Source organism: Neolamprologus brichardi, chromosome 4 (genome assembly GCF_056152115.1).
Source record: "Neolamprologus brichardi isolate AB-2024 chromosome 4, ASM5615211v1, whole genome shotgun sequence".
Classification (NCBI taxonomy): domain Eukaryota; kingdom Metazoa; phylum Chordata; class Actinopteri; order Cichliformes; family Cichlidae; genus Neolamprologus; species Neolamprologus brichardi.
The window spans coordinates 17,502,991-17,520,683 of NC_142107.1; the positions used below are offsets into that span (position 1 = coordinate 17,502,991).

Consider the following 17,693-nt stretch of genomic DNA (forward strand, 5'->3'; position numbering starts at 1 on the left):
GCAGCTGGTACTGCTGTGTCAGAGCTGACCCTTCAGCTGGCTGACACCATGCTGGCAGCAGATGACTGTACATTCAGCTAGGTTTGACATGAAAACGGCTGCTAGATCAGTCAGAATAAACTCAAAGAAATATGAAGCATGGATAACCTTGTTTCACTGCCAGCTGAAAATGAAAATGAAAAGAGCCAGAAACATCAGTTCTCCAGTGATGATGAAAAGGAGCAAGGCCTGCAGCAGCCTGCAGATCAACAGTTTGATGAGGAACCTGAGACATTTATCCCTGAAAAAGCAAGAGAACTTGATAAATTATATATATATGAACTGTAAACACACATTTTCTTTCAGCTGATACTGCAGACTTGTGAGAAAACGTCTTCTTTGTTGTATCCAGCAGATACTGAACATTATTCACTAAACCTGCTACTTTAATTGCCAATTTGCCCTGGGCAGAAACAATAAGTGTGCTTTTTATTCAAAACAGCTGGATATTGTGAGCAATTCTGAGCAAAAAAACAAACAAACAAAAAAACAAGTGTTCAAGCAGGATAACCAATAATGAGCTGGGAATCATGGGAATGCTTCAGTGTGAAGGGAAGCCTGGTTTCACTTATTTTAACTATTCTTTTTCTGTGAGGTCATCACTACAAATATCCTTTCTTAATGCTTTTTGCATAAAAAATATCCATTCTAGCTACTTTATGGAGCAATTTTATGTAGGGGTTATTGCATTGGAATGTTATTTTCTTAAAGGTTTAAAAAGGAAAGTAGGTCGACTGACCTAAATTCAAGTTTAAATGAATATGCTTAGTGTTAATAAAAAAAAAAGCTGAACGTTTCAAATTCAAATCGAAATCCTTTTTTTACAAGATTAAAAATATTTAGAGGAATCAAAGCATCAAGAATGATTTTGTTAATGTAAAACTTCTGAAAATAAAGAACACCTAAGTGTTTTCCTTCAGGCTATCTGTACTGTTACATGATACACATCTGTGTCACTCTACATGCTGAGAGATTCAAAAATAACAAACTAAAATGGTATGACAGTTCCCAAAGCCTGCCAGGAATAACATGACATTTGACCTTCATGTATCAGCTTAAAGGAATTATTAAGAGTTTTATAATATAAACCGCATAAATCTTCGAAAACAAAACAAACAAGCGCGTCTGTGTAAGCCGACCTTCCCCCCTTTTTTCCCACTCTTACAGAGACTGAACCTGACTGAGACTGAAGCCTGAAACTGAGCTCCAGAGTTGGGGCTGCAGGTGTTGGGTAGCAGCCTGACACACATCACGTCAGATGCACAGCAAACTATCAAAGTGTACCAGACACTGCTGGATGTCAAGACATGTTTGTAGCTGGTGGTAGGAGAAGGAGACACGGAGTAATCAGTTTCTGAAGGACACAAAGCCAGCTTTACCTCTTAAAACCAAGAATTTGAAAGAGCTATTCATGGGACATATTATATTATGAATGTTGTATACAAACTGTAGAGTTTAGAAAAGGTTTTCACCCAAATACTTTTCCCCAGCTGTCTCTAAATTGCTTAGAGCAGGTAATTGTGTGAGATAATATATGTAGGAGGCCTCTAGATGGCAGTCTTTGAGAGCTTATTCTGTTGTTGACGATGCTGACAAACTAACCTTTTTAAGTAGAAGCCTGTTTATTTTGAGGGGCAATAATATCTTTTATGCAGCTGATTATAACCTGGGTGATTTTTTACACAGAGGTATAGGCCCACGGTCAAACTTTAGATCGTGGAAATTTCTTTTGCACGACCAGATTGACAAATATATTTCTTAAACACTGTAGACGATTAGAATCACTGTAAAACAAAATGAATTGGAAGCTGAAATTTAATATTAAGAATGAATTATCAAAAAATATGTTAAATAGACACAGGAAATGACAGGTGGGGATTATGGAAAGGAAGCCACTCCTTTCCAAATCTTCATGTGTCTTTTTTTCTTTTTCTAAAAATAAAGTGAAAATTGATGAAAAACGTAGCCACTATATTAGTAGCACCAGAAATGAATTCAATAATTATTATTTGTGATATAATAATGCAGAAAATGCTATTATAAAGTAAAAATGCTTCCAAAAAATGCAAATAAATGACAGTTTTTATATTTTCCCATGTTTTCCAATTTTATTTGAGTTGCTGTGTGCTTTAAAAGTGTTTTTCTCAACTTCCTGTAGTGTTTGTAACTAGAACCTTGCAGTCGTTTAAATGTGATCAGCTGATATATGTCTCATATAAAGACATGTTGACTTTACTCCTCTCGTGCTTTTATTTACTTCCCTTGCCTCTTAACATCCCGGAAGGATTGGAACAGAAGGTTTTATCAGAAAAGTAGTCAGATTCCCTTGTGTTTAGCATCTGTTTCAGTCCTCAAATGCTGAGCCTCTTATATTTATCTACCTAGAAAAAAAATTCTCATATCTTTTCTTCCTTGCTTAAGAGTCTAATCCTGCACTGTTCTTGAAAGAGTTTTTTCACTTCAAAATACAAATCGCATAATGCACAAAAGAATGCACAAAAGAATGCATTTGATAGGAAATATCTGCAGGCGCAGGTGCGTATCCAGACTAAGAGATGCTCACCACAAAAGGGTGCAAACACATACTGTACATACGAATGTAGATGCAAATACTGGAGCACACTTACACAAACACTTGCAGTAAACAGTATGATGCAAATAATGAATGTGTACTTGTGTGCACAGGTATAGTAAATACTAAGGAGAGATTGAAGAGGAAAATTTGAAAGGAATGTGCAGGCATTTGTCCTTCAGTTAATACCTAAAAAAAGCACCTAAAAGTTTCTTGTTAGTGTTCCCATCTGTTTATAGGGACTGTTTCATTTCTCCAGTGTCACTCAACAGTGCTTCAGGGATTGTGCTTAAACATGCTGAGGTTATGCCTCTTTTCTATGTTTGGCTTTTATGCAAATGCAAAGGTGACAGAGTGCAGAACCTTTGATCTGAGCTTCTTTGTGGTTTGAACTGTTAATACGGCGAAACCACCATAAATCTAATGGGAAAACAGAATCAGGAAGGCAGTATTGAGATTGTAGACGGAATAAGCAGAACCTATAATAACCTCATATAAGATGTGAATTAAGAGGCGATATTGTGCCTTCTTTGTGACAAGCTCATATTTCCCTAAGGTTAATGACTGTCTCTTCAAAGAATTGGCTGTGCCATTACTGGAAAATAAAATCTGATGACGACATTACACATCAAGATGGTAATTTCTACCCAATTAAATAGTTATAAGCTTTTAGTAAGTATCACAAGTTACAAAAATAGGGTCTTCACCCAAATCTCATCCAACTTGACAAGATGATAATCACAAGAAAGCAGGTGTAGTTATCTCAGGTTTACTGCTTCATAAAGATTAAGTAATGAGCTTACATTACAAGTTATTACTGCAAATTAACAGTAAATGGACTGGTTCTAAAATAGCACTTTTCTACTCTACTTGACCATTCAAAGCACTTAACATGCCTCATTCACCCAGTCATACAGTATCTATCCCAGGGATACTTTGGCGTGCATACTGAATGATTTTTTGGCTAACCAGTAACGCAGACTTGCGTTGCATGTTTTTAGAGATATTGAATGCTTTGATTTTACAGCAAATTTTGTAATTTAGCCGTAACATAGCTAATAGCTATTACAATAGCAAAGATTTCATAAATAATACAATTGTTTTTCAAGTGATACCAAGACTTTGATGAAGTGGAATTCAGCCATGTGGGGAGGGGACACCCAAAAAGAAATAGGACCCTTTGTTTTTGTCTATATCAATTCCACTTCAAATTGATCCTTATGAAGCCTTTATAAATACACAGCACATGGCGCATGCTTTGGAAATCTCATTTTTTAAACCCTTTGCATCTTCTTCTAAACTCAGTCAACAGACAGTCATACACAAATAGCTTCAGAAAAAAAGGTTTATTTTATTCCTCAGACTACAGTGTCAAGGTAAATACAGACAAGCTTTCAGCGTATTTCATTAAGCTATATGCCCTCATCCTCCGGTGAGTCATCCTTTGATTTCCATTTCTAAAGATTCCATTTTAAAACTGAATGCTATTGAAACAGAGAGAAGCTGTGATTATACAGTGTGTGTGTGTGTCTGATGGGGGGCTGGGAGGGTGGGGGGTGAATTTATAAACAAACTAAATTCATATCTTAAGCAGATTTACTGAAGGGTAATATCCAGGTATACAGACACATGTCAGCAACAATACATCTGTTAAATCATGCATGCCTGCTGTATTAGAAACAGTCTACCAGGAAGAAGCAGAAGGCAGAGAATGAATTCTGCTGTCAGGAAACATGACAAAAAATACTGGTATCAAGGGGCCCTTTAATATGCCTGCTGGCCCATGGGTGTAAGAAGCTTATCCCACACCTCTACCTTCATGATAGCTTTGCCTAGAGGACACATAGTGGCCCTGATATCTAGGCGGTTACCCATGTAATTGATTCCTGACCCAGTGGCTTCCTCCCTGACAAACCCATGTTCATGCTGATTCTTCTCGTAGTACATTTCTTTGTACAAATCCTTGTCACAGTTACGGCCCCTTTTATAGACGCCCACTGCAAACCAGTTCTTGTACAGGTTGTAGTCCCAGGGGACGGAGAACATGAGAGCCACAGTCTCAGCGAAGTCATTCTGTGACCTCTCGAAAAGGTCATAGGTCAGTACACCAACAGCTCCTGTTGCTTTGCTGCTGGACTTGGTGAACGTGCAAACCTCTGTCTTTAGAGGGCGCACTGTAGGTTGCGGTGGGTTGTATGCCTCCCCGTTCTCAAGGTATACCCTAATTAGTACACAAATAGAAAAATGCATTCAACGTTTTTTTTTTTTTTGGTCTACTATGTATTTCATATAAGCCCGAAAAGTCACAACACGGGCTGGGCTTACCTGGGGTTAATAAGGAGGTAGCTGTTAGCGAGATTTGATATTTCGATGGTCACACTTCTTTTGCTGCTCACGTCAGCAGCTACAGCTTCAGCTGTCTCTGTCATGTTGCAGTGGCTGCGAGCTCTGTTGATCTAATAAAAAATAATTTAAATGTCAACCAGCTCATACCTGTAACCTGGATGTTTATTTCCTCCTAACTGCAGTGAGAATCATAGGAATAAACTTATAACAATATAGAACTCAGGTTTCTCTTCGTCTCTGATGATGTACTCTAATATCATTACGCCGACCTTCAAAAGCACACATCGACTGTCACTGCGTAAAAATAGTGCATTTCACAGGCTAATGAGATTTTACAAGAGAACATAGAATTGCTGCAGTCTTTTAAAAGAAGTGTACCACTCCAGTGACAGTACTTTATAATTAGTACTACACAGTGATAAAGTGAAAGAACATGATCACTCATTTTATCAGCAGATACATTAAAGAAATCAAACAAAAGCCTCATCAAAGTTCTATATATCTTACAAATAATAAGAGCTAAGAGAGTCATTGTTCTAAATGTATTTACCCTAAATGAAGTGACTTACCTGCTGAGAAGCGCTGTTAGTACTTCAAGTCCAAAAACAGTAAAAGTTGCTTTCCTTTTTTGTCTTTTTCTTCTTTTTCTTTTCCCCCCCCCCAAGGATGTATTAATCACTCAGAAAACCCTCCCAATTGAAGTACAACCCTGCTTAAATACAGGATAGCACACCCTCTTTCCAAACACATGACCCACACGAAAAGAAGACTATGAGATCTAATATTACTGTTTTCCCCTGTGGGATGAAACAGCCACACCCTAGCCTGTGGCTAAATTGAACAGTTTCCAACAAGTTCCCATTGGATCCCAACCACTGAGGTGAGCCCTTCAAGCCCATAATAACAAGACATGAATGTGGTTTGGGACTGTCATTCCTCTTGTATTGTGAAACAGTAAAAAAAGCAGATCAAACAAGTTGGGACAGACATTTCTGGAGCGATACTTTGCTTAGTATCTTGCTGAAACTCTTGCATTCCAAATACCACACAATTAAGCAAGATGGAGAGTCTAACAGCGAAGGAAGAACAATATTGTTTTCGTAGAAATTAAAAAAACATCTATGCAGATTTTCCATCTGTTGTTGCTCATTAGAATTGGACGGATCCAGATAAGAGATTAAAAAATGATTACAGTTCATCAGTAATAATGAAAGCATATGAATGAAAACATATCCCACTCAAAGTAGCACAAGCATTGGGTCTGAATGCTTTATTACCATAATAAACGAAAATAGAGTATTCAGTGTACATGAGCCCAAGAGCTAAGCTAATGGAGAATCAATGAGGTGGCTGTCAGATATTGATATCTTTCAGCAGACACAAAATACAGATGACAGCAAAATCAGTCTTCCTCTTCTCCTAAATGTTTTTTTTTTAGGATGACAAGAGTCGTCAAATCAAATGAAGTTTATTTTTCTGCGACTAGAAAAACAAGAAAACACAGAAAAGCAGAACACCAGTAGACTGCACACTAATGACCCATTTTATCATAGAGCTCCACTTTAACCATGGCTTTTCCAACAGTAGACATTGTGGCCCTCAGGTCAACATATGTCGCCTTGTACTCCAGCCCACAGCCATTTGCCTCAGAGCGGGTGAAGTTGCTGAGATCCTTCCCATCATACATCCGGTCATACAGGTGTTTGTCACAAGCACAGGATTGGTTAAACATACCCATGGCCAGCTGGTTCTTATACAGGCTGTGGTCAAAAGGCACAGAGAACATGATAGCCATGCGCTCGGCGCAAACCCGGCTCTGCATATGGAACAAATCGTAGGTTAGAATGCCGACGGCACCCGTGGCAGTGTTGTCATCCTTGGTGAAGGAGCACACTTCGGTCTTGGTGGTACGAATCGTGGGCTGGGGCGGGTGTTGACAGAAGCCACTTTTCATGTACACCCTACACATTAGAGCAAGAGATAAATCCTTACCGTCACTACTAATCAGTTAACAACTTTTATGTCACACTTCTCGTACTTTTGATGAAAAAAACACACTTTTGTAACTTTTGTGGAGATTGTCAATTTACTTTTTGAGTGTTGGGCTTTCCAGGGTGAAACATCTTATGCTGATGGATGGAGTGTGACTGGGAGTACTACTGTGGACTTCTAAGCAACAGTGAGTGTACCTGCATGCGATGTGCAATGAGGCAGTGTGTGTCACTGCATGATGGATAGGTGGATGTTCTCAGCAAAGTAATGTCACACATGAAAACCAGCCATCCAAAATATGGCCTGTCTTCCCACAGCTAGATAAATGTAGAAGGATGGCACAGATTCCAATAGACATGAATTGTTTATATTTATTTTGTTGCTGTGTTTTATTAATTTTTTTCTTCTTTTTTTGGTTGGAGGGGGGACAATTCATATTACATTGTTGAGAAATACAGTAGGTGGCTATATAAAACTAATATTTTATTAATGTTATAATAGATGGTGCACTGCATTTTGCTTGCAGTGCCATTGAGCCCTCCTTGTGAAATTTAGGCTTATGAATTATTAGAAAGAACACATGGTGGAGATTGTGGTGACCCCCAAATTATACATGGCTGTTATGCAAAAGAAAATAATATTTACATATATGTAACTTATCCTTTTTTTTTTAATAACAGTGATTCACAAACACTAGGCAGCCAAATCTAATTATGAACTGCAGGACATGTCACTTATTGTTGCTTTTAAGAGCTTAGAAGCAGCATTTTAGTGAACTTAATGTATAATGTTGTGAAGTTTCCATTGCTCATCACAATGTTTTTTCTGTCATTCATTGATTTATGTTTTATGAAGTAAACATTCAGCCATTCAGGTCTGGCCCTAAATGCTATCCATTTATTTTCTCAATTAATCAGTTTTACAAGTGTTAAACTGACAAAGACATTTGCAGACTTACTTGGGGTTAATGAGGCAGTAGCTACCGCTGACATTGGTTATTTCTATAGTGCAGTTTCTGTTGGTGGTGAGAGTGGCTGACACAGCCTCAGCTGTTTCTGGCATCTTGACTGCAAGAGAAGCAGGATTGAAAGCTTAGAACAATACCCACTGACAGTTCACCAGCTAGCAGCAACACATTTAATTGCTGAAAAGATTAATTACCTCCAAAAAGCTGGTTTATATCTCTCCTCAAATATAACATTCTCATAAGAATTAACTTAACATGACCTAGGCGTGTTTGAAAACGAGTATACCTTAAGTATACGAGAACAAGAGAAACGTTGTTTTTACAGATGATAACCAAGACAGAAATAAGTTCTAGTCCTATTATAAGTAAGCATAATTAAGTACCTTTTAGAGAAAATAATGTGCGTTGTGCAGCGTCGACAGCAGCGTCAACTTCTTTTTCTCAGGTCTTGCAGAGAGCGTCTCCCTTGTGTGATTACACCTCCACAGTGCTTGTGCTAACACAAGCACAGGCGTGTCCATCGTGAAACAAAAGTACCCCATCCATTGTGAGAAATCATATCTCACAAAGAAGCAAGCACCTAAAATTACATGATCACAACATTTAGCAGTAATCTCTATTTTTACTGGTTAAAAACATTACCGTACAAATTTTTTACTGCATGGTTAGCATCAAAATATCTATTTTATTCCAATAAGGTTGCTATTATGCAGCATATTTTAGCAAAATCTTACAAAATTACTCCTCTGCAGATTAAAATTTATCTCACATGTTATTTTCTATACCTATGTCAATACTTACTAGATTTAGTGAAAAGATTGTATTTTAGAATTTCTAGTCTTCCCCATCTTTTATGAGTCCATTTCCATCCCAAAAAATGAATTTAGTAAAACTATTCAAAGCTTGTGGAATATTTTCATGTTCCGTCTTGCTTAGACTGACGCTACAGTCACTGGGGATTACTCAACTGGCTGCTTGTTTTTGCAAGTGATGACTCGTGATACATTCCTGTGGTAACCTCCAAACATCATTAGCAGTTTTTACACACTTTTTTTTAGCTCGTTTCACTAAATTCCCATCCAGACTGTGGAATAGAGGAGGAGTTAATTCCTTCTTTCCAGTACAGTAACTAGCAAAAGCACTGCATTATGTAACAACACAACACAATACAGTACAGTGTTATATTTTTCCATAAGTTCACAAGGCACGGGGATCTTCCAGAATAAGTTTGTTTGGCGGTGTGTTCATTACTCCACCAAGCAGCTCGAGTAATATGGCAGCTGTTGTGTTCCATTTATCAGATGCCCGGCCCTTGATTTAAATGCTTCAGCTCCTGTGCTTGAAGTCACCAGATGGCACCAAACATGCATTTGCAAAAATACATTTGCACTACACACACTCTTCAAGTTAATGTTTGCTTTCTGATGATTAGCCAGTGACCGTGGCAGAAAATCGCTGACAAACATTAATATATTTAGCATATCCTTCAATGTCCCATGACAACAGCAGTGAAAAGAAAACAAGAAAGAAACAGTGGTCATATTATATACCTTACAATTCTAAAAATCTAAGAGAATACAATAGTAATGAGTTTATATAACCAATCACAGTAACATGTTTGAAGTTTCCACACTGGACACTAGAACAACAAATAAACTCAAATTCATCCAAATTAAAGTAATATATTGTCACATGGCAGATTTATTATTAAATGACCATGATACATGGGAAACACTCTTCTGTGACCTCTCCTCTGCTGCCACCCTCAGGCCAGTTTCAATGTTTTAGATGAAACATTTGATCTTAAGTGTTGTTTTAGGAAGGAGTATGCACTTATTAGGAGTATGCATTTATTGGCCTCTTCATTTGTTACACTTTGTTGTATTTTAGGCATATTTAGTAATAAAATGATGGACATGGTCAGCAACAATACTGGTTTCAGACATTTAAATAATGCTCACTTGGGACTTAAAATATCCTCCACACTGCTACCACCAGTCTGAATGGCTGTTATAAGGGATAATAGCTTTCATGTGTTCATTCTTGTTGTTTGCACAAAACTCTGCCCCTGCCATCCAAATGCTGCAGCAGCGATTAAAACTCATCAGCCTAGATATCTTTTTTCCAATCATCCACTCTCCAAATTTGATGAACTCTTGCAAACTGTACCCTCAGTTTCCTGTTCTTAGCTGACAGAAGTGCTGCAGCCCAAAATTTGGTGTGTTGTGCATTCAGAGATAGACTTCGGCTTACCTTGGTTGTAAAGAGTGGTTATTTGTGTGGCATTATCTTCCTATCAGGTAAAAAACTGACTGGCCTTTCTCCTCTGACCTCTTTCATCAACAAGGCATTTTCACCCAGAGAATTGCTGCTCACTGGATATTTACCCTCTCTTTTTTTTTTTGCATCATTCTCTGTAAATCCTAGAAATGATTGTTCAGGAAAATCCCAGTAATAAGTAAATAGAATAGAAGAATAGAATAGAATAATCCTTTAATTGTCCCACAAGGGGGAAATTTGGTTGTAACAGCAGCCAAAAAGACAAATATACAAACAAACAGTACACAGGACATGGAACAGAAACACAATTTTTCTTACATATTTACATTAAGGACAATACACATAAGTAAATACACAGCCCTAAGTACTGTCTCTTCCTAGCTGCACTTTTGAGGCTAAAGGCAGAGATCTTTTATCCTGTATTATGACCTATTTTAGATCACATCCAGAGCAGGTCTGTAAAATTTAAACACACCGAGTTATCTTTCGGAGAATGGTTAATAAAAGGCAATTGGGGATGTGACAAAAGGCAGAACATCAGTAGTCATGAGTTGCTGAGCCTTTGGAAGTCTTATGATGACAAAGATAAATGCATGCTGAAGACGAAGCCTTATTTGATTATAGCGGCTGCAGTCTCTCAGCCTCACGCCACACATGTTTTTGTCCATCCCTTGCGTTCCTTCTTCACTCTGTTTTATGTTGGAAAAGTGACTGTCAGTGGACTGATGCTATTAATCATTTATTTTGGAGGATGATAGATAGCAGCAGAAGCCATCATTATCCAAAAATCTCAGCAGACACTGAACAAATACAGCATTTAATAGGTCCTCCGGAACATTATGTGTCCATCTCTGCGCTTGTTTACTCTTCTACCATTCAGCCTTGATTAAAATGTAAAGTGAAATGTTATGTCAGCATGTTGTCACCAGTGAAGTTTTACTGCTCTGAAAATAGCTGAGCTATGAAACACAATCATGTACAGCGGTAAAGGTTGTGCCACAATCAACACCTTGTTGAAATTACATACCTTAGAAGTACGGTAGCTACACCTCTACAATCAGCAACAACTACAGTGGGAAGCTGGGAGAGTAAAATAGGAATAGGTCGGCCACACAAACAATAGCACAATATTTATGGACTTGTGTCAAATAAAGCGGGGATCATAACAAAAAGCGACTTTCAGATTTTTATGTGATTTTAATGGGTGCCAAGCTAAGCCAACAGAAAACCACTGACGAAAGTGCTGAACTCTGGAATAAAGAAAACACATTAGAATAAAATAAAATACACAATTAAAAAATAACAACACAAAAAAGCATCAGATGACATCATGAATTGTTGAAAAGTTTGGTTGATGAACTGTTAGAGTTCTAATTCCGCTCAATTTAACTTTTTTTTTTTTTTTTTTTATATAGCGCCAAATCAAATCAAATCAAATAAAAGCAGTTGCCTCAGGGTGGTTTATATTGTAAGGTAAATACCTTATAATAATGATAATTGAGTATTGTGGCACTAATTATACCAAGTAGCTCCACTTTTGCTTCCTTTTTGTACCAGTGTACAATGCAGTATTGTCACAGTCTGGCGAGGGCAGACTGTAGGGGTTGACAAAAGGACCCAAAACGCAGACTCCAAGGAACAGGGAACAGAACTTGAAATGTTAACAAAAAGCGAGCCGTTTAATATGGCTGGTAAAAAAGGTACAAACAAAGGGCAAGGCAAACTGAAGAAAAATTAACACAAACCTAAACTGGGAAATCTAAACAAACAATAAGAAAGACCTAGACAAGAAACTTGGAAGCATGGCATAGGAAACATGGCGTGGACAACAGACGACCTGACAATGACACACTGAAAACAGAGGACTTAAATACACAGGAGGTGATTAGGGGAAGTGGGAACACATGGAGGGACAGCTGACTGACATGAGCCTAATGACAGGACAAGGGAAGTGAAACTAAATACAATGAACAAAGAACACACGACTCCTTCAAAATAAAACAGGAAACATGGGACAGACATGATAATACAAACTTGATAACATAAGACACGCAGCATGAAACACAAAGGGTGAGGGAAACTTAAATAGAGGGGAAGAAAACACAAGGAGTCTAATAACCAAATGAACTTCACTAATCTAATGAACTTAAACATAAACAACATCCAAATAAACTAAAACTTAAAACGCTGGGTTAACAGACCCAGGAACATGACAAGTATTTGGAAAACGTCAAGTAAACTGAGGTAAGTACAAAGTCTATTCAAAAGCATCAGTTCCTGTCGCATAACTGCTCTATTTTGTACTTATTTAGTGTTTATGAGGCAAACTGAGTGAAGTGCATGGCACAAAGGAGGCAACAAGCTGCAACAATTTCCTGTTCCCCAGCCCTCTATTTGGGTCAAAAGTGCAACAATCTGTGTGCCAGAGATGACAAGAACATTTCAACTGCAATGTAAATGTAATCATTTTAGACCTCCGTATGACTAAATCAAACAAAGACTGACTCGTGTCTTTTGACAGCAGGGGTACATTCAAGCTGAAAATGGTGTACAAGTTTTGCTGTAATTTCCATGTTTATATGTGTTTTCTCAAAATGCTCTGCATCTGTGTACAACATGTTAGGATCATAACTAGAAAACAAAGCTGTAGCTGCTGCGATATCAGACATTGGGTTTTACTCTTAATTCTGAAGCTCAGTGCTGGGATTTTGGCCACTGTCCTGTTAAATTTGTTTTAGAGCCGGGAAGTTACCATGTCAAGTGCTGCTTGTTTTCTGCATCTTTTCACTTATTTTCTCTCCCTTTTTGTTTACTATTGCCATATTACACATGGACTTGTAAATAATAAAAGATATAGATAAATAAATAAAGACAAGAAAATTGAATTAAAACAAAAAAACAAACAAGAGGAGCCTATAGAGAGACTATATAGCTCATCTTGGAAAATTTAATTTGTTTGGCACAACAGTCCATTCAGATGCTGATTCTGACTGCAAGACTTACCAGATATGACATTTAAAAGAAGATGAAGAAGACGTTGCTATGCCTGCATGAGAGGGTGGCGTTCTAACTTATCAGCTTGTTAGCAAGTTGCCTCATAAGCTGTAAAGGTACATTGTTTAGACGCACATATCTGCTGACTGATGATGCAACAACATAAAACTCTTGGATGGGCACAGAGAAAGCAAAGCTCTTTGCCACATAGGCCAGCCAAAACAGTTACACTCATACCTCCAGCATCCAGAAATAGATGATTTATTTTGCATTAGAACTTTTAATTCTGTTAAGTTTTTATTTTTATTTTTATTATTTTTTGAAATTAGTAATTTCAATTTACAAGTCTATGTGGATTGAGCACAGGGCGACCTCTGAGGCTGAAAGAATTAAGGCTCCATGGACTAGCAGAAGTGCAGATCCTCTAATGGCCACTTGAGGATTAAAAAGGGAGTTAATTCCAGAAGAAGCACATGTTACAATGCCTAATTTTACAGTATTAAAATACATATTAACAGCATGGTAGGAAAAATGGTTTACAAAAAAAGTGATGCTTGATAGTTTCCCTCTTGATCATAATTATGTTTAGATGTTAATTTTTATTTTATAACTCATCAACTTGGAGGTGCGTTAGCAGTGTGGCCTCATTAATTGACAGGTGTCCTGACACAGGCAGCTGGAGTCCATCAGCGTCTGCTAGTAGTCATCTGTGCAACTCTGAGCCATTACACTGATGCTCTTCACCGTGTGTGCTGTTGGCGCCTTTTGGAGGATGTTTAATGGATTAGCTGACTAATGTTACAACTTCCTGTGTGATATAGACCAAGAAATTTGTACTCCACTTTTGGTGAATTAAAATATAGTGTTTTATTAGTCAGTTACTTAGCAAATGATGATGATATGACTTTATGAATACAGGTTGCTAACCAAGCTCGCTAGCATTAGGTGATAAATTAAAAGACAGCACCCTTCATCCATATATGGTAACAAACATGCAGTATCCTAACACAGGGATACATTGGCATATTGGCTAATTCCATAGGGTTCATTTGCTTTTGTAGCCAACCTTAAATGGTCAATTAAGTAACTGAAGTTCTTGGCACTTTACCATTGATGTTTTTTTTGTTTGTTTGTTTAGGTTTTTTTTCTCAGCTCAAGCAAATAGTCCTTGGTTAAATTAAGTTTTGACTCAATCATAGTTTTGTCAGAAGTGTTAAGCAGTCAGCAGCAACAATACAGTCAGTATATGTAAGATGCAATATAGACAAAAAATCAGTTGCCATAGGTTCAAGGATTTTGTAACATAATCCTCGGGGATGAACATCACCCAGGTGATGAACATCTGACGTCTGCCAACCGAGACAGGAACTCAGCCGGGTGGGCATGTGCGGACTAGCCAGTCTAAAACGAGATGAGAATTCAGTATACAGTAAAATGAATGCACAGGGGCAAGTATGTGGCTGAACAACTGTTTCTATGACAACATCAATATATCATTAATAAAAAAAAAACTGTGAATGTAATATTCTGTGTACAGATGTGAAACTTCCACAGGCTTCCTAATGTATTATGTGATATTAGTCGTCTGATCAGGTGCAATTGCCAGAAATTTTCATGACTGATTAGAAGAATGAGGAAACCCTTAAAATTAGCAGAAGGACAGACTTCTTCAGTCACCTGTGTCAGGAGAGTCTAATAAGTAAATTAAAGTATATGCCCCCTAATTTTCCTTCTAAAACACGACTGTGTGTTTTATGTCCATTTTCAGACTCAAAGCTATGACTTGCTTGATGTCTGGTTTTGTCCTGACCTCTTCCCAGAATCACTCTTCCACTTCCAAATGTGACATCAACATTATTGAGCTCTGGGATGCAGAATTGGCCACTTAGGATGTGTGAAAACAAAAATCATTGTAAATTGCTCCTCTGCTGCTGCGACTGGCAGGTGTGCCAGACCGATTTTAGATTTGTGTGACTGTAGATTTGAGCATCGGTGTAACACTGCAACATGCAAGGGTGCTTACATTCTTGCTCTTTGATCACTGAGAAACAAAGCATTGTCCACGATTTATTGTGATCATTCATTATATAGAAGATTTAAATGTTTTATGTAGTAATTGAAAAGTAACAAAATATGACCAGTTTTGCTTCAGTTAAACACTAATGTCTTATGAGTTATGAGCATATTCACGTTCCATCCCCTTATTCAGCACAGCCTATACTTTGCAGCTCTAATGATGTGTAACATTAGTGACATTTCTCCCTCTTCAGGGAACAATTTGGTTCTGTCTTAATCTCTTTATGTCTGCTGTTATAACTGATGATAACTGTTTGCTTGATGAAGTGCTTATTGCCACTTTAAGGACCACTCACTTTATAAAACAGTGTCCACCCTAAGCTACCACATGTATAAAAAAAAGTGTTTTCCTCTTTAATGAATCACTTTCAGCCCACGGGCTGTCACTTTTTTTTGCTCCTCACATTTCTTATATTTATGTATCACTTTAAGTGCACTAATATGAAACCACATCACTGTCTGCAATGTAAGAGAGGAAATTAATATACTGTTCCAATACATATACATATACATATACTTCTTCTATCTTCTACTGATATTATTTCTCATGAATTTGCATAACGTTATCTTTTTGAAGACACAAACCTGAGAGGACATTAAAGATTTTTTGAGAGCTCAAGCTCTGATTCTACAAATCTATGCAAACATACAGCACCAGATGGGACCAAATGAAAAGGGCAAATCACCGCAGTGTTTATTTTGGGAAATGCTGCATTAAATCATAGTGTTGTTCCAGGTCTGAGGCAAACATAACATACTCAGTCACCATTAAATTTTGTAATATTGTGTGATCCGGATATTTATCAGTAATAGTTAAAATACACTTTACTTTTAGCACCTGTGTTATCATTGATAGGGAGTGGATTATCATTTGAAGGATGTAACCACCCTCATCCAGAAGCTATCAAGACATCTTAAGCGGTTATAAAAGATATTAATTTCTGTAAGTATTACTGCTGTTGACAAGTTCATTAATAAATGCTTAGTATCTGCTTTGAGGTGTGATGGTATCCATGGATTTTTGATATCCATTTAAACATCAATATTGTGTAAATTAGGCATATATGAGAATATATGACCATCAATAACTGTGTAATTGTTCTTTTTTGTGTTGTTTTGCACATGTATATTTATAGACTCTCTCATCATCTCTATGTCTTTGCATTTGGAGTTGCCAAACAGACAATACAGAGGAATTTAAAGATGGTTTAACCTGAAGTCTCCGTATTTCTTTATGTTTTGTAAGATATAGCATTATATCTTACATTATATAGCATCAATCAGAGAGATTAACATACAGGGATATAGCCTTGGTATATAGACCCCTGCACTATACAGGTTGAGTTATAGGAGATTTCCTTTTTTTGCATTTTGTAAGTAAAGTCATATGGTACTATACAATTATTTTGTTGTTGGTGTTAACCTGATATCATTTCTGCTGCCACCTATTTGTCATCTGGCTAATCAGGCTAAAGCTGCGTGATTAAACTGGGTCAGAATCCATGAAATAGTTTTTCTGCTGGTTATTCATCTTGTACACTATTTTGAAGCAGTCAGATTTTTAAACAGTCGTCAACAAAAGATTTATATTTAGTGCTTTGTTTCATGTGGGAGCAGAATTAAATGTTGTAAGGTCATATATTTATTGTGTCGACAACACACGTTGATAGTTTAACTTTCATTTCGAGATCAAACATTTTTGTTGTAGAGGCTGCCTAAAATTAAAAAAAGAAGGTGAAAAAGCAATCTTTTGTAAGATTCTCATGACATTCGAAACAAGGAAACAGAAACATCAAATTATTTGTCCTTGTTTTTCTGTGCAAATCTTTTGTACCAGCAGGCAATCTGATGAAGAAACATTTATAAAAATCAGAATACTTTTCAGTCATTTCCCAATTTCCATAATTCAAAAGAGGAAGGCTGAGACCTTTGTGATGTAAAACATGCACACTTTCTCAGAATGAAACTTCAGACAATCAGTTAAGCTACAGATTCAATCGCTGAATATAAATGCCCCCTTTTTATATATCATGTCATTCACTGCATAAACTCTTACAATTTCATCTGTTTTGAGAATGGGAGATTCTGATTAATCCCTTCAGTCATCAAAATGGTCTTCAAAGGTAAAGGTTCTCAAACGTGAGGTAATGGCTTGAGGGGAACTGGAGGGGGGATTATGCAAACTTCACAGTGATTAATTTTGGCCTGAGACGTATCTGCACTGATGGTAGCCGGGAGAAGAGCATATTGATTGATTGCTGCAGGGGGCGCGAGGTTCTGCACATTTACTTTTTGATGAATAGGCTGTCAGGGCCACGAACAACCAAATATGGCCCTGTAAATGAATGTTTAAGCGATTATGGTATAAGTGTAAATATTACACATCCATTAAGGAGGATTACATTTGGTGCCACTTTGAGAGAGGGG

At 37.3% G+C, this 17,693-nt stretch overlaps 2 protein-coding genes across 2 annotated transcripts; both read right to left on the minus strand.

Annotated features, from left to right (window-relative positions):
* Positions 1-3,942: 3,942 nt before the first annotated feature.
* apnl (actinoporin-like protein) lies at positions 3,943-6,264 on the minus strand. Its single transcript, XM_006798223.3, has 3 exons — positions 5,527-6,264; positions 4,937-5,067; positions 3,943-4,832 (listed from the first exon to the last, which is right to left on the minus strand). The coding sequence occupies exons 2-3, from the start codon at positions 5,038-5,040 to the stop codon at positions 4,376-4,378; spliced, it is 561 nt and encodes a 186-aa protein (XP_006798286.1). The 5' UTR covers positions 5,041-5,067; positions 5,527-6,264; the 3' UTR covers positions 3,943-4,375.
* Positions 6,265-6,409: 145 nt separating this feature from the next.
* Positions 6,410-8,861, minus strand: LOC102780137 (uncharacterized). The gene is made up of 4 exons (XM_006798224.3): positions 8,718-8,861; positions 8,300-8,496; positions 7,908-8,016; positions 6,410-6,918 (listed from the first exon to the last, which is right to left on the minus strand). Exons 3-4 carry the CDS (start codon positions 8,009-8,011, stop codon positions 6,489-6,491), a joined length of 534 nt encoding a protein of 177 aa, XP_006798287.2. The 5' UTR covers positions 8,012-8,016; positions 8,300-8,496; positions 8,718-8,861; the 3' UTR covers positions 6,410-6,488.
* Positions 8,862-17,693: the final 8,832 nt, after the last annotated feature.